Consider the following 21,569-nt stretch of genomic DNA (forward strand, 5'->3'; position numbering starts at 1 on the left):
TGTTGTGTCGTTCATAATCATACCACCAATTATTACTAAAAAATAAAACTATCAAACTTCAACGTCAAAAATGTTCTAAAGAGATATCGCTGAAACAGTGTGAGTAGTGCCCCCTATGTGTTCCATTACTTTACTTCTTCTACTGTAAATAGTACATTGAGTTACTGAAAGTGTGAGGTTTCAATATTTGTGTTTTGATAATAACTTTCCGACTCCTGTACCTGTGAAATATTGTAATATTCAACTTCTCTGTGAAATTGCTATTCATTGTACAATAAAATTCAGTGAGACTTAATTTCTATTGTATAAAACACAGTGAATCTCATACATTTTCATATAGAATGTGTATTATCTTATAAAACATTTATTTATACGCCAAGTCAGGCTCTTCTTACATTAAATAATATTTACACTCACACGCTTTTCCATTACCATTTTTAAAGATTGCATTTCGTTGTCTTAGTACCTGTACCTGTGCAATGACAATAAAGTTGAATCTAAAAAAAACAAAAACACTTAGGACTTGGTATTCTGTTCTGTTGTAGGAGGAGGATCCATGAGGTCTTTAAATCCAAGTCTCTCCAGAGGCTCCTTGGTCATCAGCTGACTGAAGAAAACATATTTATTGTTTAAAAAAAAAAAAACATTAACATTTGAACAGTGTGAAAAGGTATAGTATTGTTGAGTAACACAGTCTTGATTTCAGTAGATTAGACATTAGATATGTTTTATTGATTTTATTTTCCTATTTTCTTGTTCCATTGGACAGTAATTTTACTTGACAAGCCAAATATTGCATTCATATGACATCACAACATTTTAAAATACCTATAGTATAAATTATTAGAGACAGCAGAATTCTATAGGGGGATTTGCTGTTTCACTGTCAGATTTGCAGATTTTTTTACCCGGTTTATGGTTCGTATCTCCATTCATTACTGAGCCTATTTGCATGAAACAAAAACTGGTACAAAGTTCAACGTCTTCTCAGTCAATTAGAGGTTGGAGGTAAATCAAAAAATGGAAATTATAATTGTGGTTTTGAAAATATGTTAATTAAACCATTGGGTATATCGTCTATAATAAAACACTTACAAATGACAGCAGAAAAGAGAAACATCTAACGTATTCTCTGAAACAAGAACATGAAGCAATATTTCTGCATTTTGTGATAAATGCAATGGTTATAATGCAATATTTGAACCTCAATCAATACATTTACAGATACATTTTGGTATATTCCTGATGCTACAAAGTGATGATATTATTCAACTCCAAATATGTGATGATTTTAAGTCATACAATCAATATTCCAAGTTTGTGGAAGGTTCAGTGTTTATGGATCTTTAGTTTAAACATTTCTTTCAAAATTATATGCATATATGTGAAAAAATATATATATTATAAAATGCTAGAACTTGAATGCAACCCTTCACTTTAGCAGTTCTTACTTTTCCATCCTGCACTCCAGATAGTCTTTGGACTGTAGCCTGCACATGGAGTTGTCAAAGTTGTTTTCATTCAGACACTTCATAAACTTGTCCTTGAACGCTTTGCATTCACCTGAAATAAACAACAAATGTGCTTTAATAACACTTTAATGTCACTGAAATAATCATAAATATACAATATACACAGCTGTACACAACAGGATGAATTACCTCTTGAATAATTGGTAAAGGAACACAAAACACATCTACATGTCTTTTGTATACAGTGTGCAGTAATTTAAAGTCCATATGACAGATTCACATGATTTTCTAATTATGATGTTGTTTGGTGAGATAGTCCCTGTTGTAAATGATTATCATAGTTTTCCATCAGTCAAGTTACAGTTTGTGAAGACAATCTGAGAAATAAAAATGGAAGTAGTGCTGAGTTTTATAACAAAATACCTCCACCGCTGTGATGTCTTCAAAAAGCTCCATGACATAAAAAATGCACGTTTATACAAAATAAACGTGTTGTCACGTGTCAATTCATAACTATTGTTGATATTGATGATTTGAATGGATGTTGCTTACAATCTGGTTGCGCAGTAAACGTTGTGGAATTACCTCTACCTATGTCATATTTGCTGGTCATGTCAAACCAGTGACATTATAAATGTCACCAAAATTGCCAAATTGGAAAAAAACAGGCAAAATGTTAGGTAGAATGTGAAATATAATAATTTCCCCTTTGTTTTACTGAATATTGTATTCTAACGTGTCATGTAGACTTTAGCTGTGTAAATTATTATTATGTATGCAGAAACATGACCTCGGTGTCCACAGATACCAGGTAAATATAAACATGGGCAATATTGGGGGGGAAAAGTATCCCGATAACAATATTCAGACAATATTATGTCAATCCAACAGAAACAGGGGTTTAAACTTATGAGTTAAAATTATTTTTACAGAAAATGTCTGTAAAATTATATTAATGTGCAGAAATACCTACTTTATTTATTTTTAAAATCATTTTGTATTTTCTTTCCAGTGATGCCAGTTTATATGTTGAGCCAAACAACAGTCACGATATAATCTAAATTTGGATGTATTGTCCAACTTTATTTAAATCCCGGTGGATGTGGTAGGATTGGTTGGAGATGTGGTACATGTTGATCAAGCACGGATCGACTTAGAAGCCGTTTTTTGGGTGTTTTCTTACCAAAATGATCCAAAGGAAACGATCCTTTATCAGGAGCTCGAGGTCTGAAGCTTTTTGTTCCGAAGTTCATAGCAGTAGACATGATTGTTGGAGTTCTAAATGCCTTATTTAGTATTGTCTTGCTGTATTATGTGACCTATTCTGCCTATTTTCGACCAGCAGCGTAAAGTGGTCGCATAAATATGACGTATTGTTTTGGTAAATCAGACCTGAGCAGTTGATGAAAGATGGAGCTAGACTAAATAATCGATCACAAATAAGAGTGGAGGGGACTATTTTTTACTATTTTTGGGCTATAAAACAAACACTGATTTATACAAGACGAAATTCAATGATACATTTTATTCTATTTGTTTTTATTAGGATTTTTTCGCGGCAATTTCATTGTGGTTAATTTAGTTATTTGAAGGACATATAATGCTCACCCCGAGAGTTAAACATATCCATCCATCCATCCATTTTCTCCCGCTTTATCCGGGACTGGCTCGCGGGGGCAGCAGTCTGAGCAGGGACTCCCAGACTTCCTTCTCCCCAGACACTTCCTCTAACTCCTCCGGGGGATCCCGAGGCGTTCCCATGCCAGCCGAGAGACATAGTCTCTCCAGCGTGTCCTGGGTCTTCCCCGGGGCCTCTTCCCGGTGGGACATGCCTGAAACACCTCCCGAGGGAGGCGCCCAGGAGGCATCCAAAACAGATGCCCGAGCCACCTCAGCTGGCTCCTCTCGACGTGGAGGAGCAGCGGCTCTACTCCGAGCTCCCCCAGTGTGGCCGATCTCCTCACCCTATCTCTAAGGGAGCGCCCAGCCACACGGCGGAGGAAACTCATTTTGACCGCTTGTATCCGCGATCTTGTTCTTTCGGTCACTACCCAAAGCTCATGACCATAGGTGAGGGTAGGAACGTAGACTGACCGGTAAATGAAATTTCCCCATGTGGGACAATAAAGGAATATCTTATCTTATCTTAAATAGAGAGCTTTGCCTTTCGGCTCAGCTCCCTCTTTACCACAACAGTCCGCCTGTCGATCTCACGCTCCATCCTTCCCTCACTCGTGAACAAGACCCCGAGATACTTGAACTCCTCCACTTGGGGCAAGGACTCCCCACCCACCTGAAGAGGGCAAGCCACCTTTTCCGGTCGAGAACCATGGCCTCGGATTTGGAGGTGCTGATTCTCATCCCAGCCGCTTCACACTCGGCTGCAAACCGTCCCAGTGCATGTTGCAGGTCCGGGTTTGATGGAACCATCAGGACAACATCGTCTGCAAACAGCAGAGATGGAATCCTGTGGTCCCCAAACCGGACACCCTCCGACCCCTGACTGCGCCTAGAAATTCTGTCCATAAAAATTATGAACAGAACCGGTGACAAAGGGCAGCCCTGGCGGAGTCCAACATGCACTGGGAACAGGTCTGACTTACTACCGGCAATGCGAACACAGCTCCTGCTCCAGTCATACAGAGACCGGACAGCCCTGAGCAAAGGGCCCCGGACCCCGTACTCCCGGAGCACCCCCCGAAGGACACCCCGAGGGACACGGTCGAAAGCCTTCTCCAGATCCACAAAGCACATGTGGACTGGTTGGGCAAATTCCCATGAACCCTCGAGCACCCGATGGAGGGTATGGAGCTGGTCCAGTGTTCCACGACCGGGATGAAAACCACTCTGCTCCTCCTGAATCCGAGGTTCGACTATCGGTCGGATTCTCCTCTCTAGTACCTTGGAATAGACCTTACCCGGGAGGCTGAGGAGTGTGATCCCTCTGTAGTTGGAACACACCCTCCGGTCCCCCTTCTTAAACAGAGGGACCACCACTCCGGTCTGCCAGTCCAGAGGCACGGTCCCCGACCGCCACGCGATGTTGCAGAGACGTGTCAACCAAGACAGTCCTACAACATCCAGATACTTTAGGTACTCAGGGCGGATCTCATCCACCCCCGGAGCCCTGCCACCGAGGAGTTTGCGAACAACCTCAGTGACTTCAGCTTGGGTGATGGATGAGCCAGCTTCTGAGTCCCCGGTCTCTACTTCCTCTTCGGAAGACGTGACTGAGGGATTAAGGAGATCCTTCCACCGTCCGACGACATCCCCAGTCGAGGTCAGCAGGCCTCCACCCGCACCGTAAACGGTGTTGGTGAGGCACTGCTTCCCCTCAGATGACACGACAACAAAGTCGATCATTGACCTCCGGCCTAGGGTGTCCTGGTGCCATGTGCACTGATGGACACCCTTGTGCTTGAACATGGTGTTCGTTATGGACAATCCGTGACTAGCACAGAAGTCCAATGACTGAACACCGCTCGGGTTCAGATCGGGGAAGCCGTTCTTCTCGATCACCCCTCCCCAGGTGTCACTGTCATTGCCCACGTGGGCGTTGAAGTCCCCCAGTAGAACAACGGAGTCCCCGGTCGGTGCACAGTCCAGTACTCCTCCCAAGGACTCCAAGAAGGCCGGGTACTTTGCACTGCTGTTCGGCCCGTAGGCCGCCACAACAGTGAGAGACCTGTCCCCCACCCGGAGGCGGAGGGACGCGACCCTCTCGTTCACTGGGGTGAACTCCAACATGTGGCGGCTCAGCTGAGGGGCTATGAGCAAGCCCACACCAGCCCGCCGCCTCTCCCCGCGGGCAACACCAGAGAAGTGGAGCGTCCAGCCCCTCTCGAGGAGATGGGTTCCAGAGCCCAAACTGTGCGTGGAGGTGAGGCCGACTATATCTAGTCGGCCTCACCTCCACATATGTAGAATATTATATTGCATTTTGTTCCTTTTAAACTGCAACATTTATTTAATATTGGTCCTGTTCAAAACTGCAGAACTGAGAAGCCTTGCCTCTTCATAGTGGCAATGCGTTTACACAAAATGTACAGTAAAAACACTCAGCTTTCAACAAAGTTAAGAAATATTTATCTGTAATCCTTCAGTAGTTCAGGTAGATTCTATAGCCAAACGAAAATCTAATTCTGTCAACTGCACAAAAGTTTTAAGAGTGAAGACATTTCATTACACTGCTAAGAAAATACATTTTGTACATGAGACACCCCAGCAGCTGTCTTTAGCTTATAAATGAGGTACATAACATTTGATAATATATTATAAAATGACTGTTACCTTCCTTACCTATCTAATCAATTTAACACCATTCCTACGAGTGAAGCGTATGCATTTCTATTAAACCACTATAAACACACCAAACTATACACATTGGGCTCACCGGGCATAAGCTTCCCTGTCTTTATTGTTGTGAAAAATAACCATTTCTAACCCTACATGTATGACCCAAGCAGATTCCCCCCTATGATCAGTAAATAAGTAAGTACCGTGAAGTGGGAGGGGACAGGGGTAGGTGAAAACAACATATTTCAGTGCACCCATTAAGCCTCAAATGCAGGACAATATAGGGTTACTCCCCAAACAAATGTGTTCATTGTGATTCTGTACACAAACAAGGACTGCAAATAATTGTCCTATTAAATAAAGCTCAATAGTAAAAAATAATTCATGATCATTCTAACCCTAACTCTAATTCGTTCATGAAGTAAATGTTTCTGTATAGAGCAAAATCCACTTGAAACCATGTGACATCTGTCGGCGCAAAAACAAGCAATTATTTAAAAACAATCTAAAGTGGCCACAAAAGTGACATGGGTTAAATGAGATCTAAAATGTACTATGGCTTGTAAATGTGCATTGTAGACTGTGCTGCTATTGTGTGCTATGAGAATTGACGCACATGAACGCCTCCTCATGTCAAGAACAGGGAAATAATTTTGATACCTGAGTTGCCGAGATTAAATAACCTTGTTTGTCCACTCACCTTTTACTAGCAAACGTGATTTATGTGGCAGCCTGTATAATTATGTGGCAAGTTGACTATGCACATATATTTGTCAAAATATTGTGTGTTTTTAACATGTTTAATTTTGCTACGACCAAAAATACACTTGAACAAAACACATACATAATTACCACTTGGAAAGGATACACGTGGAAAGGATTATATTTTACAAAGCGCATGCAGGCAGCTTTGCATTATTTGATTCATTTATTTAACTTTTTGTGAGGAAAAATAATTTAATGTCATAAAATGCACACAAAATAAATAAAACTAAAAGTAATTAGTAATGATCTATCTATCTTGTATCTGTATGATTGAAAAATCATTTTTTATTCCAATGGACCGAGGAAGACTGCCATCCATATAAATAAAATGTTAGGCAACTTTGAGTATGATGAAGGAACGCAGTTAAAAGCGCTTGAAAGTAAAATTTACAGAATTTAACACAGCATGTTTATACCAATTGTACACACTAGATAAAACACGTGGGAACTTGAAATATTAAATTCAACATGCACTTTCCCTTTCTACCTCTAGATGTCGCACTTTGCTCTCTTATTTCCCCTTGCATTGTGGCATATCATTATACAGACAGACAGTCAGTCCGGCTGGTGGAACGAACGAAGCACATTGCGCTGGTTCATTATTATGCAGCCGGCGCGAGTCCGTAATCGCACTACCGCCGGGCTGAGACACGTCCTCGCCTTGTTGTCCGCACTCGGAGTCGGATTTCCCGGCGTCTTCTGCAGCAGGTGACAGGGCCGGCAGGTGCGCGTTTGCTTTTTGGACGGTCACGAACGATCGGATGCTTTTTTGACTTGCGCGTCCTCGTCTCCCGTCTTCTCCTCCTTTTCTCTTTGGTGAGGTTTGGTGAGGAGCACAATCGGATCACCATGGCGGGAGAAGCGGAGGCGAATAACAACATGAAGCTGCTCCAGGACGTGTTCACCAGACCCGGGAACGAGACGTGTGCGGACTGCGGTAATCCAGGTGAGGGAAAAGGATGTGGACCATGTCAAAATGAATGCAATGAGCAAAATGTTCTAAAATATATAATAAGCTTCAACAAAAACCAAACAATATCTGTAAAATAAAAGCACTAAAGTTGCTCAGCTTGTCAAAATGTGCCAATGGGATCATTTCAAAATATCATTCATTGTATAGGACGATGTGACAGCATTGATTATCTTGTAAAAGGCACTAGAAACTAAGAACTATACTGTTTTCTTGTACTATATTATTAAAGTGAATATGACAGGTTAGGCCACACATTTCAATAAAACATAGTAAGATTTTACTCAAATTTTACAATTTTAGTGACTTACTTACCTGCTTACTTCCTGCTTGGACATGAGCACAGATGCATTCACATGGAGTTGTAAACAGAACCTGTCATCCCGATTCTGGAGCCCAGAACTAACCCTAAACCTAACCTTAACCCTAACCTTAACCCTAACCTTAACCCTAACCTTAACCCTAACCCTAATCCTAACCTTAACCTTAACCCTAACCATAATGTTTAAACCCGAAAAAAAATTAACTGTGCCAAAAGCGGGAGTCAAAACTTCCCGCATGCGAGTCCGCGTCTCTAACCGCTGGTAAAATAAAAGTAAAATATTTGCTGCAAGACTAAAAATACTGGCTAAATCGGGATGACAAGTTCTGTCTACAACCGCATGTGATGCATTCCACATCTGTTACCTAGCAACCATATTGTAAACATGGGCCAAAACTCATATAAATTACACATTAGTTATGATTTGACTAATACACCTTTATTGTATTAATTATTTAATCTGTCAGGAAACGGTGCCAGTTAAGACTAAATTGTCCCTAATTCTTTTTCAATTTCATGGAATGTCGCTTATTGATGACATCACAGAGGGATTCCTTTCAGAACTCAGCTCTACTTCCTGTAATGTTAAACTTTCCTGTTTAGATTTTTCTTCACAAACTGCAACTTGATAAATATACTAACTATGATAAATATCTACCACAGGTTCTATCACACCAAACAAAGTCACAATTAGAAAAACATGAGAACATTCATATACACTTTAAACGTTCAGAGGCTACATATTCAGTCAGCAGAACTAAGTAACTTTGGCAAAAGAGCTCCCCCTGCAGCTCCCTTTCATTTTTTAATCATAAAATGTCAGTCGAGTCACATACAAAAACATTTTGTATATGTTTGGCATTTATCACATGCCAAATATTACAAAAAAGTGCCAGGGTTTCTCAAGAGAGTTGTCTCCAGGTCGATCAGGCTTTTTTCCACCCAGTGACAGCAGGGGGCCACAACGGACATTTCAAACACACCTAAAATGTGGTTAATTATGCAAGACGTTCAATAATGTGAAAAAGTTACTTAGTTCTGCTTCAAACAAGGAGAAGTCTAAGCTCATATAAAAACATGTCAGATGCGCAATACGCCACAACGAGAGACGCAGCCTAGATGTTTATGGACTAAGTGCTTATAAAATGGTCTTAAGATATTTGCACTTTGTATTGAACGTGCCATAATTACGCATAGTTGTTCTGTTGAGGAGACACTGCATACTCGTCTTGTGGTCAGTTGTCATTAGGCTTTGTTACAGCGTCAGCATCCACAACGCAAGCACTAGCCTGTCCTTGTGTATGTTGACGACTCTATAGGGGCAACTGAAATGTAACTGAAAAGCGGACATATTACACAAAACAATTTGAATGATCTAACGATGAGGCAACAACATTGTATTTTGATTGCTTCCTGTATGTTTGAGTAATCCTGTATTGTCGTGCAACTGAGGCTAAGAAAATTCCTGCTCTCACCTACCCCCTATCCCCACCCACATCCCTGTACTAAGTGGCAATTGTTTGAAATTGAAAATGAAGATATGATATCTTTCTAAAATATCACATACACTTGCTGCTTGGTACAGTGTAATGCCACTAAAGAGGCGGGGCTTATCAGTTCTACAGTTTTGAATAGGAAGTCAGTGGGTCTGTTTCGATTACTATGCCATTTTAGATCAATATTGCGATTTACAATGAACAAAATGTAAAACGATGATCTACCTCTGTTATAACACGATGCATGTGTTTTAATAATATTGTGAATGTACTATTTACCTAAATGTGACAAATTTACAATCTTCTAGACTTTATTTTCAGCCTCCTTTCACCTTGACATACATTTTTCAGCTTTATGAAAAAGAGAAAATCACCTTGACTTCACTGTGTACAGTATTTATTTATAACTTGTTTGATAAAGGACTAACCGGGCCAGTCAGAATTATGTCTTGGGTGGAGGTAGAGTAATTAGAAGTACACCAAACCTGTGTAACTTGAATCAATGGAATGTTGGGTTGCATTTAATTAGTATGTAGTTCAAAGCTGACTGGTCTGGTAATAGCTTGTAATTTATAATAGTATTCAAGAATAGTTTGTTACAATACTTACAAATAGAGAAGTTATATTTTCCAAAACATATAATTTATTCTTATTTGAGCAATTCATAAAAAGGTGCACTATGTAATTTCCAGGTGGAGGGTATATTACTTGCTTGTCTCCATGGAGATTTCATTGCTTTGCCCGGCATTTTCCACAGTATATGGCAAGGTTACACCACCAGGGAAAGTCAGATCTGTGGAGAGGCCATTTCGCTCATAGTTAAAAGGCATCTTTTTCAAGGGAAGTTTTATTGTAACCCCACTATTTTTATAAACTTTTAGAGTCTCTTTATTGTCTAGAACAAATGTTGAGAATTACTGTAGGCTATGTACCGGTATATGTATGCTGCATATTAAGTGAATTTAAATGTTATTACATCTAAATAGAAAAGAAAACACAAGTAAAACACAAGTATTTAAATACTGGAATACAGTTGCATCATTCAAACATAAGGGTCTTTCTTCTAGAGCTAAAAAATCATGTCTTAAAATGTATGCAGCTACTCTTTTGCCAGTACAGTTTGATTGTGAACTTGCTCCACCAATGCTGGTCCTCACAGGAGCTACAAGCCAGGCCAAGTTCCAGGCATCGCTGAAGGCTCAGGATCCAAGAGCCGGGCGTCCATCCCAGTGTTGAACTATGCCGAGATCAGACACGGTTTATGGGCATTTGTGTGAGACTAGACAGCAGGGGGGGAGAGAGGGGGGAGAGAGAGAGAGAAAGAGAGAGAGATGAAAGAGAGAGAGGGGGAGAAAAAGAGAGAGGGGAGAAAGAGAGAGATGAAAGAGAGAGAGAGAGAGATGAAAGAGAGAGAAAGGGGGAGAGGGGAGATAGAGAGAGCGAGAGAGGGGAGAGAAAGAGAGAAAGAGGGTTGGCAGAATATGTGACTGACAAACTGATACAGAAAGGCTGTCTCTCATAGATAGAGCGAGTCCAAGTGGTGGTTGGGTGATATTGACAAAATTAACTCCATAGCATATATATATATTAGGGCTGTCAAGCGATTAAAATATTTAATCACGATTAATCGCATGATTGATCATAGTTAATCACGATTATTTGCAAATTAATTGCATATTTTTAATCTGTTCTAAATGTACCTTAAACAGATTTGTTTCAAATTGTAATACTCGTTTCAACATGAGAATAGACAAATGCTTGCTTTATGCAAAAAAGCATGTTTATTTATTGTTACACTGAAAAAAATCACTATTAAGATTTACTTTTAGAAATTCTTGCGACAATTTGCACTATTATTTTTCATTTAACATTTATCGTAAAAAATAAAATAAAAGATTTTTTTGTTAAGTAAAAATGAAAACAATGTTTTATTTTATTTTCAAATAAAAACTTTTATCCATTTTATCCATACTATTGTCCATGGTTAATTATTTAAGTTAGATTTAAACTATTTTATAGTACATCCTTTACTTTTTAAATAATAATCTACACTTAATTTTTTTTAAATTCTAAGTAAGATTTAAACTATTTTATCAACACCTCATTTACATTTTAAATAAAAATCTTAATTTTTAAAAGGTGAATTAATTAAGTGAAATGTAATCATATTTACAACAAAAGGTTGTAAACTGTAATTTAATAAACTATTATTATTCAAATTACATTTTAAACAGTCATTACTGTTACTATTACATTGTCATTACTGCTACTCTTAGCTACTCTTAGCAAAAACATAATTTACAGTAAGAAATCAATAAGAAATACAATAAGTCAAAGTCCAATAACAAGTCTTCTGGTTTATTGCCTTAGCTTACATAATTCTTAGCATAGAAAAGGCTGAAGCAACAACAAACAGCCAAGTATGGCCACAGAAGATCTTAGTAAACATTTTGACTGACTTTTTAACAACATATTAGCCTTAAAATAGGCTGAACCAACATTTTTTCTTTACATGAACAGGTCACATATGCATAACTGTACCAGGGATAGAGGTGGGTCTATACTGAAACAGATTTTATTCTACTCAACATCTTTGTTCTGCACTTATCATTGATAATAAAAAAAAAAAAAAAAAAAAAAAAAAAAGACATTAAAAGCTGTACCAAATCACATTTAAAAAAGGTCGTACTTGTTAGACAAATAGAAAACTGCACTTGATTATCTACACTTAAAAGATCTCTGAGCTCTACATAACTAAACAAAACTCAGAATGGATGTATTTAATACTCGGAGGGAGACTTAAACAGGATTCATCACACAAATGTGACTAAAGCTGCTGGTACATTTTTGATAGGAGTACAATGTTATAAAATGGTTAAAAGAAAATACATTTTGCATAATATGTGCCCTTTGCCCTCCCCTAGCACCTGGTTGTTTTTATTTTAACTTAGCGTAACAGTTTAGCTTTGAAATTATTTACCTTGGGTGTTGGCTTTGTTGCATCTAATTCCAAAAGTATCTTTTGAAAAACCTCAAAAGTGTACTTGAGTGCGGGTGGGTATGCAAGGTTTGGGGCATAAATCAGACCCATTAGAAGCGCACATGCATTTGCTTTATTACCGCAGCCGCAAAGGATCTCTTTGCCATCGAGAATGATTGACACATCCCCAGCATCTTCCACTTGAGGGTTGCACACCATGATCTTCAGCACATGTTCCCAGACATCTTGAAAACTGTCAGCGTTGGTCTATAAAAAAATAAAATAAAAGTTAGACACCAAATCCTTCGCTTACTTATAGCTTCTTGCAATTATAGGAGACCAAGTGCCATCTAATGTACAGTAATATTTGGATGTATGAGTACAACCAGGTCAAAACCAGGTCTATAGTAACGTTATCCTTGAACGGTCGACCACGTTAAGGTCTCCACCTTGCACAATGGGGCGGATCACGAAAATCTGACTTTGGTTTAATAACTTACATTTACACACCTAACTAACATTTAGGTGTGTCTAAATTAGTTTTCTTCTTCTGCTTGTTTCTCCGTTAATTTAAGTCAGATTCTAATAACACACATCATTTTGCAGCTCTAAGTGTAGACAACATGTTCCCGTCTCTGCCCCGGTCTCTGCTCCCGCCTTTGCTCTGCTCCTGCCTCTGCCCCCGTCTCGGCTCTGCTCCCGTCTCTGCTCTGCTCCCGCCGTTGCTCAGCTCCTGCCTCTGCCCCCGTCTCGGCTCTGCCCCCGCCTCTGCTCTGCCCCCGCCTCTGCTCTGCTCCTGTCTCTGCTCTGCTCCCGCCTCTGCTCTGCTCCTGCCTCTGCCCTCATCTATGCTCTGCTCCTGCCTCTGCCCCCGTCTCTGCTCTGCTCCTGCCTCTGCCCTCATCTATGCTCTGCTCCTGCCTCTGCCCCCGTCTCTGCTCTGCTCCTGCCTCTGCCCCCGTCTCTGCTCTGCTCCTGCCTCTGCTCCTGTCACTGGTAATAAGTATAATTTCTAATTAGATCGTAAGGAATTTGAGTAAAACTAAAAAAGAAAAGAAAAGAAATTTTTTTGTTCAATGTTTTAATTCGTTATAGGGAAAGGGTAGTAGGTGGTATTCCTTTAATTATGTAATTTTAGGATGCTCATTTAACCCTTTTGTTTAATTTGTTTTAAATAAAACATTCTAGCAAGTTTGATAGATTTCATAATGGGTTTGAATATATTCTGCTCAGTCTACTAGCGTTATCATTTTACCTGGCTAAAGAGCTCCTCTTCCTTTTCTCTCAAGTAGAGGATTAATCCACGGATAACAAGGTCACGTTTCACTTTAATGCTCTGGTGCTGTAAAATTGACATAGTAAGTAATTTTAACCATGCCATTAAAAACTAATTATAAAATTAAGAAATTACTTAATCGGGCGGCAGTAGCTCAGTGGTAGAGTGCTCGTCTTCTGATCCAAAGGTCGGCGGTTCGACTCCCCGCTCCCAGAGCGGTCAGATCCACTGGCCCTGCGTACATCTGGGGTGTGAATGTGTGTGTGAATGGGTGACTGGTTCCTTGATGTAAAGCGCTTTGAGTACCTTGACGGTAGAAAAGCGCTATATAAATGTGACCATTTACTTAATCATACCTGATCGATTTGGACCAAAAGTGGTCTTAGTTTGGTCCCAATGACACCACCTTTGGTTCTCATTAGAGCAACTAATTTTGGTGCATAGCGGTCCAAATTAGACATGAATGTCTGCACAAGTTACATGGTAGTGATTCTTTTGAATTCTTCTTTTATCTAAAGTAAGCAGAATGTATTAAATTATGTCATGTTAAACTGAAGGGTTACTCTTGTTTATCAACTCACCCCAGCTTCAGTGAAGAGAGCCGGCCATCTTTCCTTAAACTATTCTGCAGTTGAATTGCCAGTCGCAAGTCCTTCTGGAGGAGAAGGTCTGGGCCATTTTTTCGTGGATAATCCTGTTGTTATTTTTCTTTTTAACGTCTTCCTGAAAGCTCCTTTCTGAGCACTTCCAAGGTTTCATTTGTCTCTCCATTTGGTAGAGGAGGTAGGCAATTGACCTCTGCACGTTTTGGTCTTTTACAGTTTTTAGCAGGAGCCTTGTGTCCCGGGGTTTTTCTTTTCAATGAGTGTATCTCCAACTCAGGACAAGGTACTTCTTGCTTTCGCAGTTTGGTTTGAAAGTTGTTCATGTTATACTTTAGACGCTGCTGCCATCCATACAATCCTGAGTAAGATGTGGTAGGCTCCAAAAGGCAGGGATATTTTTTCATTAGGGCCTGAACAACTCCCAATATTTGTAGACCACTGGGATACGCAGTGAAGCTGAACATTGCATCTGCAAGCGTCTCAAGTATTTCTGAATTAACAGTTGGGTTGTTAAGCAGGGTGCCATTCTTTTCATAGGCCTCATTCCCGGCTTGCAGGATCAGCTCTACATTGAATGGAAAGGTAGGTATGTCAAAATTAGCAGGCCATTTTTGAGAACGGTATGATGGAGATTTGGGAAGGATGATGGTATCAGATGAACTAGCAGAAGCACCATCTTCTGGAGTTTCTGGGTATGATTACAATGAGGAAACACCAGCTACAACTTCATTGTCAGCAGCAGAGCTTAGTGTTGAATGGTTGATTGGTGTGAAGAAAGGCTCCTCAACTTCAACTATTTTAATTGTATCCTTGTCCTTGATTACATCAGTAGAAGTGTGCCCTTTCATGGTTGGACCACCACTGCTGCGGACAATCCTCTGTGTCAATAGTGGGCTCTGCCTTGTAGCGCTCCACACAGCTCTCAAGGCAGTCCTCCTCTTCATCAGATGAAGACTCTGGAACAAGCAGAAGAGCTAATCTTTTCTTAGGTGGCCCAGATGCTGCTGGTTGTTCTTGCTGTGCAGGCCTCTCCTTCCTGAGTAAGACAGTGATCAAACGCCACACCTCAGCCCTGTCAGGTTTGCTCAGACACTTTAGGTCCTTAAACCTAGGGTCTAGAGCTGTTACAATCCTCAGCCATGTCATGTTTGTTTTGTCCTTGCGTTGCTCCAAATCTGCTGTGAAGGTCTCCTTGAATTTAACCATGTAAGCTGGGTCATCCTCACAGACCCCCATGACTCGTGACAGATGGCATAAGGCTGGCAGCACCACTGAACAGGATACAAACTTCTCTCCTCCAAGAAGTTCTGTTATGTACCTGCAATAATAGCGGAAAGAAAAAGTTAAGAACTTGTTGCATTCACCTACACAAGGACTAAAGGCACACACACGCGCACACACACTCTCTCTCTCTCCCCCACAGCTCTTTCTCTTACTCATCTCTTTCTCTCACTCACACAGTCAGAAACAATGATAGTATCAATGAGAGTATCAGTAACTCACCTGCAGGGTTCCAGCACTGCCTCCAACTTCTGCAGTTTATTCAGCTCAGCTGCTGTTGGCATTGTGACCTTGGTTGTATGAAGGGTCAGGGTATCTCTCAGTGGTTCTTGATTTCTCAGAATACTCCTGATCATCTCCAGGGTGCTGTTCCATCTAGTTGAAACGTCTGGTGTAAGCACCTCTTTAGTTTTTCCCTTTGCAACTTGCTGCTGTTCGAGCTCTGCTGAATTTAGTGCACTGTGCTTGAAATGGCCCACTACCTTTCTGCATTTTGCCAATGCATTATCAAATGGGCTGTGTTGCAGGGACACTGTGATGGCTCGTTGGAGGAGATGTGCTGTGCAGGGCATGTGCTCAAACGGGAGTTCCTTGGACGCTGCGATCATGTTCCGTGCACTGTCGGTGGTCAGCGTGCTGACTTTATCTTCAATTTTCCATTCTCGAGCTACGTGCATGAAGTGCTCTGCGCACGTACTGGTGAAGTGCCTCTTATGTGTTTTCATAACAGTCAGCGCACGTGACTGAAGTCCCCACTGGTGGTCAAAATAATGCGCTGTGACCCCAAGGTAACTGTGATTACTTAGTGACGTCCAGTAGTCTCCGGTCAGCGCAACTGTGCTTGTTTGCTCTAACGTCGCCGCCACCTTGGCTCTCTCGTCTTCATACAGGTCGCGGATGTTCTTGGTAGTAGTGGCTCGACAAGGTAATTCATATGTCCAGTCGTTGGATGCAATACGTATTATTTCACGTAGACCGTCGTCCTCCACAATACTGATCGGCCTGCACGCTGTAGCCACCCATTTGGCGACTGCTTTTGTGAGTTTCCGGCTGGTAGAGTAGTCCAGCTGTTTCCCTTTTAAATTATCCAGCGTAGTTTGCGTTATGCGAGGAGGGGGCGGCTCTCTGCATCCGCCGTGTGCTTGGACGACAAGTGGTACTTCAGACTGGACGTACTCCGGTGGTAACTTAATTCAGCGCGACAATAAATACAAATTACCTTTGTCCTGTCATGAGAGCCGTCTGGCAAGACTTTGTATCTGAACTTGCCATTCAAAACACCTTTCTTATCCATAGTTGTAGCTAGTTGTAATGGGGTTGTATTTTTCTCGCGGCATCGACCTCGGTGTATTGCTCCCGGATTTCCCGAGCTACGTAGTGGTCCGAGGTAAAAAAAAAAAAATAGTGCCGTTAAAAGCATGTTGCGTTAACGTGTTAATAACGTCTTAACTAATATATATATATATATATATATATATATATATATATATATATATATATATATATATATATATATATATATATATATATATATAGTGCACCTTTTAAAAATAGGATTTTTTTTACAATGCAGTACTACGAATGCTCAGTCCAATAGTGAGATACTGGGCTACTCTGAGCTCCTTCCATCTCTTTGAGCAGAGGCAGCCTCCTCAGCCCAAAATAGTTACAATAGCCATTTATCATCCAAACCATTCTTCATCTTTTGTCTCTTTTTGAGCCATAGATGAGGTCTTCCCCTAGCCCATAACTCACATCACACAATGGTGATGATATGAATTATTGATGCTTTCTCATTGGCTGCCCCACAGTGGATTACAGAAACCCATCACAGATTCATTACCCATCAAAACACTGCAAATGTCCCGCTCTAAAGTAAACATGTCTGACCTCAGATGACTTTGCAATAAAGACAGAGCGTGAGGAGGAATAAAAGACCATACTAAATGATGGACATTGTGAAAAAACACACAACAGTACATATTAAAAGGTGCGCTCTGTGCCACCTGTTTGTCTCTGGGGAGATTTTGTTGCTTTCCTTAGAATATTTCACAGTATGGCCTTATCTTTATAGAGACAAACTGGTGACTGGACCCGGCCGAGTGAATGTTCCGATTATTGTGAAAGAAACACAAAAATGATTGAGGATTTTTGGCAATGAAATCCTAAATTCACTTTTATTCATATGTTTAATAGATTGTCATTCCTCACTAGCTTTATGAAATGAAACTTTATGGATGAAAAATGATAGACTTTGCCAAATGAACAGCCTGGTAAAGTCTGCTTTGAGCTGAGGTAGGTGGATTTTGATATATATGTTATATCCATCCATCCATTTTCTACCGCTTGATCCCTTTCGGGGTCGCGGGTGACTGGAGCCTATCCCAGTGACTTCGGGCCTTAGGCGGGGTACACCCTGGACAGTGGCCAACTCATCGCAGGGTCAACACAGAGACACTTGGTTATATTTATTATGTATTTGATGAATGTGCTTTTTATGGATGGGTGTGTTGTGTCCCCATTTGTGTTTTGCATTCTGTCTGCTCGTGAAGTTTTTAATAGATAAATAGTGTTTTTGATTGATTTATTAATACTTTACACATTGTTTTATCATTTGCAGTCTATTTTGAACTGAATATTAAGATATTCCTTTATTGTCCCACATGGGTAAATTTCATTGGTGCAACGCAGGTAGATACAGAGGTAGATACAGAAGAACAGATCACTTATAGGAAGTCTGAAAAACACTTTCAGTAGAAGATCTCCTATAAATAAATAAAAACTCCCATAGACAAATAAATAAATAAATACCATTGCATGTGATCCCGACAGTAATTGCACATGAATATGTGTCACGACAGCACATAGATTGCACATGAATTTCACAGTAATTGCACAGTAATTGCACATGAATTCCAACAGCAATTGCACATACGACAGAATTGCACATCAGTATTAGGTTAGGTCAGTATTGCGACGGGATAACGTGACGATCTCCGGGTAAGACGACTGTTCTCCGCAGTTTCATCAGTTCTTCCTTTGTGTAAACGCGGTACGGCGCCGGCCGGGGGGCAGGGCCGGAGCCGGGGGGCGGGGCCGCGAGGCGGGGCCGGAGCCGGAGCCGGGGGACTCAGAGCCAAGACACATCGCCACGACACGACGAAAACACTCAATCCAGCCGAATAAAGTCAAAACAAGTTAATTTAAAGCGATTCCAGTGCGTGTCCCGATCGTTCGTGAAGTTCCTCTTTCATATAAACGTGTATATAAACGTGTACCGACGACACGCCGTACTTTAGCGCGGCCGGAGGGTGCGGGGGGGGGGGGCCTGGTGGGCTCGCTCGGAGCTAGCTCACGTCACAACAACACGACGAACGCAACGAAAAACGCTCAAATCCAGCCGAAAAAAGTCAAAAACAGTTGAATTAAAAAACTATTCCAGCGCGTGTCCCTATCGTACAGTAAAATAGAAACAATATACTAACTATATTTACAAAATATAGGAGATAAAGCACAATAAGTGTGAGAAAGAAGAGAGAGCGTTTACACCGGGCTGCCAGCTGTACCAGCGCCTTATGACGTAGGCCCGAGCGCCACAAGCTGGCGAGAGGCCTATTAATCTCGTAAGGCCGTGCATAGCACGGCTGCGAAAGTGCGCACGTAGTGCGCACGAAATCGAATACCCACTTCCAAACACTCACTAACGCACTCCTTCACTCACGCACGCCCCGTGCATACTAATTAGTAGTAGGAAAATGGAACATTACCGTTGTAAACGGGCGAAGCCCGTGCAAAAGTGCGCACTAAACGAGCACTTTACATTGGGATGACGACCGCGCAAGTACCCAAATAAAGGGTATAATATAAAGCAAGTACCCAAAGAAAGTACCCGTCAGTGGCCAGGGACCCACACCATGAGGTAGGAAAGCGCGAGCGCTTTCCGAAAATGTATAGTTTATGATATTTGAAAAATGGGAAACATTGTTTTCGCATCGGAATATTATTCTTTCTTCTTCTTCTTCTTCTTCTTCTTCTTCTTCTTCTTCTTCTTCTTCTTCTTCTTCTTCTTCTTCTTCTTCTTCTTCTTCTTCTTCTTCTTCTTCTTCTTCTTCTTCTTCTTCTTCTTCTTCTTCTTCTTCTTTCTTTCTTCTCGGGACCAACCCCCCTATTTTTCACCCAGTGAACATTGACGAAAAGTCACAAAAATTTGCACACCTCTAAAAATCGTGCCTCTCTACATTCTGGCTATTTCCCTTTTCTAAAATAAAAAAAAATTGGCGCGTCAGCGCCCCCAAATGTACCAAAAATGCATTGAGAGATAGGAAATGACCCAAAAAAAATCTGATCGTAGAATCATGAAATTTGGCGCAGAGGTAGATGGTGACAAGAGAAGTAAAAAATATTATCACGGCAACGCCGTCCACCCAACCAAATGTCGGCCATATTGGTTCAAAAATGGCTAAGCAGGACTCGGGAGTTTTTCCAAACGTCGTACTTTTACGAACTCCTCCCAGGGCGTTGGCTCTAAAAAGCTGAAATTTGGTGAAAATGCTACTGAGGAGTGGGACATCAAAATTTATTCAAATTACATTGATACCTGTCACGGTCTCTGTGCGGCAAAGCCGCAAACTGTAGCAATAATTTCAGAAATCTCACAAATTTAACATTTCTGCTGTTTGCGCAGATAAAGTCCGAATTGCGTCAAATTAGAATCAGTTGTTAAAGTCTTTGCGCTAAACGTACTTGAAGTGAAATTAATTAATTTGGCACCACAGCGCCCTCTACAGATTTTATATGGAGGTTAAATGTTTAGTTTAGCGAAATTTTATGAAATTTGACACACAACTCAATTTTGGCATCCCCATCAAAAAAGTCAATGAGACCCATGTCATAATTGTTATGGTTTTGCCGTAGCGATGACCAAAACCTCCCATGTTATTCCAATGGGGAAATCGCCAGAACATGTTTACACTTTAGACTTTCACAAACTCCTCCCCCTCAGGGCGTTAGCCCTATTAACCTGAAATTTGGTGAGACTCATCTTCAGGGGTGAACCGTCAAAAGTTATTCACATTTTTATTCAAAAAGTCACGGTGTCTGTGCGGCAAAGCCGCACATTTTGCCAAGAATTCAAAATAAAATAGCTTTTTGATGGTAAAACAAAGGGGAGAAGATGTGACAGCGTCACAGATTCAGCAGTAGGCGTAATAAAAGGACAATTGGGGCGCGTTAGCGCCCCCTCCTCTTGCAGCGTGGCGGCGGTGTGGCGGCGGCGTGGCGAGGGCCGATCATTGCCGCTTGCGGCTATATTTATTATTATTTTTCTCACAACTCGAATAATCTTGAAAAACTTGAATTATTAATTAAAATTGTATTATCTCAATTGGCAAGACACAAAACCCACTTTCTATATGTCTATATGACAAGTTAGAATACACATTTCACGAAAATGCTATCAACACTTATATTTCAGATTTTACTAAACATTTGGCCTATTTGACCACAGTTATACAATTTTTTGTAATATTTATAGTTTGACTTCCTGGTTTTACATGGGCAGCAAATATGTCATAGGTAGAGGTAATTCCACAACTGTTACCACACATGTCACAGATGTTACCTTACCAAACTAAATCACAATGTGGTTTGTCTATTTCTATAAATGCACAACTCGAGTCCCTTGAACTTGAACTTGTGACTCGAAAAAGGATGGCCGTTTTTAGGCTGTTGAGTCATTGTGACTCAGGCTAGAGGTCTCAGACTCGTGGACCAAGGACTCACACTCAGACTACTCTGACTACTTACACCTCTCAAGTTCACCTCGTACTGCTGACCTCAGTATTCAAGGGTTTCATCTTCCAGAAATCGGTGATACCTTGATCACGTTTACACATTCAAACAATGTTAATTGTGATGGCAATGGTTCTAGATTTTCATCACTCTGAAACTCATGGCAACAAAAAACCTCTAGATGGACTGGACACAAACTGGTTTGTAATAATGAATCAAACTCACTTTTAATGTCAACTAAAGTTTTTGATTCAAACTAAAATCAGTTTTGAAAATGAGACAACACTGTACTTTGTATTGACAACTGCTATTTTGT

General features: G+C 40.7%; 2 protein-coding genes across 2 annotated transcripts in view; one reads left to right on the forward strand and one right to left on the reverse strand.

Annotated features, from left to right (window-relative positions):
- Positions 1–176: 176 nt before the first annotated feature.
- Positions 177–2,804, reverse strand: cox19 (cytochrome c oxidase assembly factor COX19). The gene is made up of 3 exons (XM_072456428.1): positions 2,656–2,804; positions 1,452–1,563; positions 177–607 (listed from the first exon to the last, which is right to left on the reverse strand). The coding sequence occupies exons 1-3, from the start codon at positions 2,735–2,737 to the stop codon at positions 517–519; spliced, it is 285 nt and encodes a 94-aa protein (XP_072312529.1). The 5' UTR covers positions 2,738–2,804; the 3' UTR covers positions 177–516.
- A 4,240-nt stretch (positions 2,805–7,044) lies between these two features.
- The window catches only part of LOC140369239 (arf-GAP with dual PH domain-containing protein 1), a 51,786-nt gene continuing 37,261 nt past the window's right edge, over positions 7,045–21,569 (forward strand). Inside the window, exon 1 of the mRNA XM_072456514.1 lies at positions 7,045–7,479. Coding sequence (XP_072312615.1) covers positions 7,383–7,479 — 97 coding nt within the window. The 5' untranslated portion in view covers positions 7,045–7,382. The remainder of the gene's footprint in view (positions 7,480–21,569) is intronic.

The sequence above is a fragment of the Eucyclogobius newberryi genome, unplaced genomic scaffold, assembly GCF_026437365.1.
Source record: "Eucyclogobius newberryi isolate DKJ021-1_F unplaced genomic scaffold, fEucNew1.0.hap1 SCAF_20, whole genome shotgun sequence".
NCBI classification, from domain to species: Eukaryota; Metazoa; Chordata; class Actinopteri; order Gobiiformes; family Gobiidae; genus Eucyclogobius; species Eucyclogobius newberryi.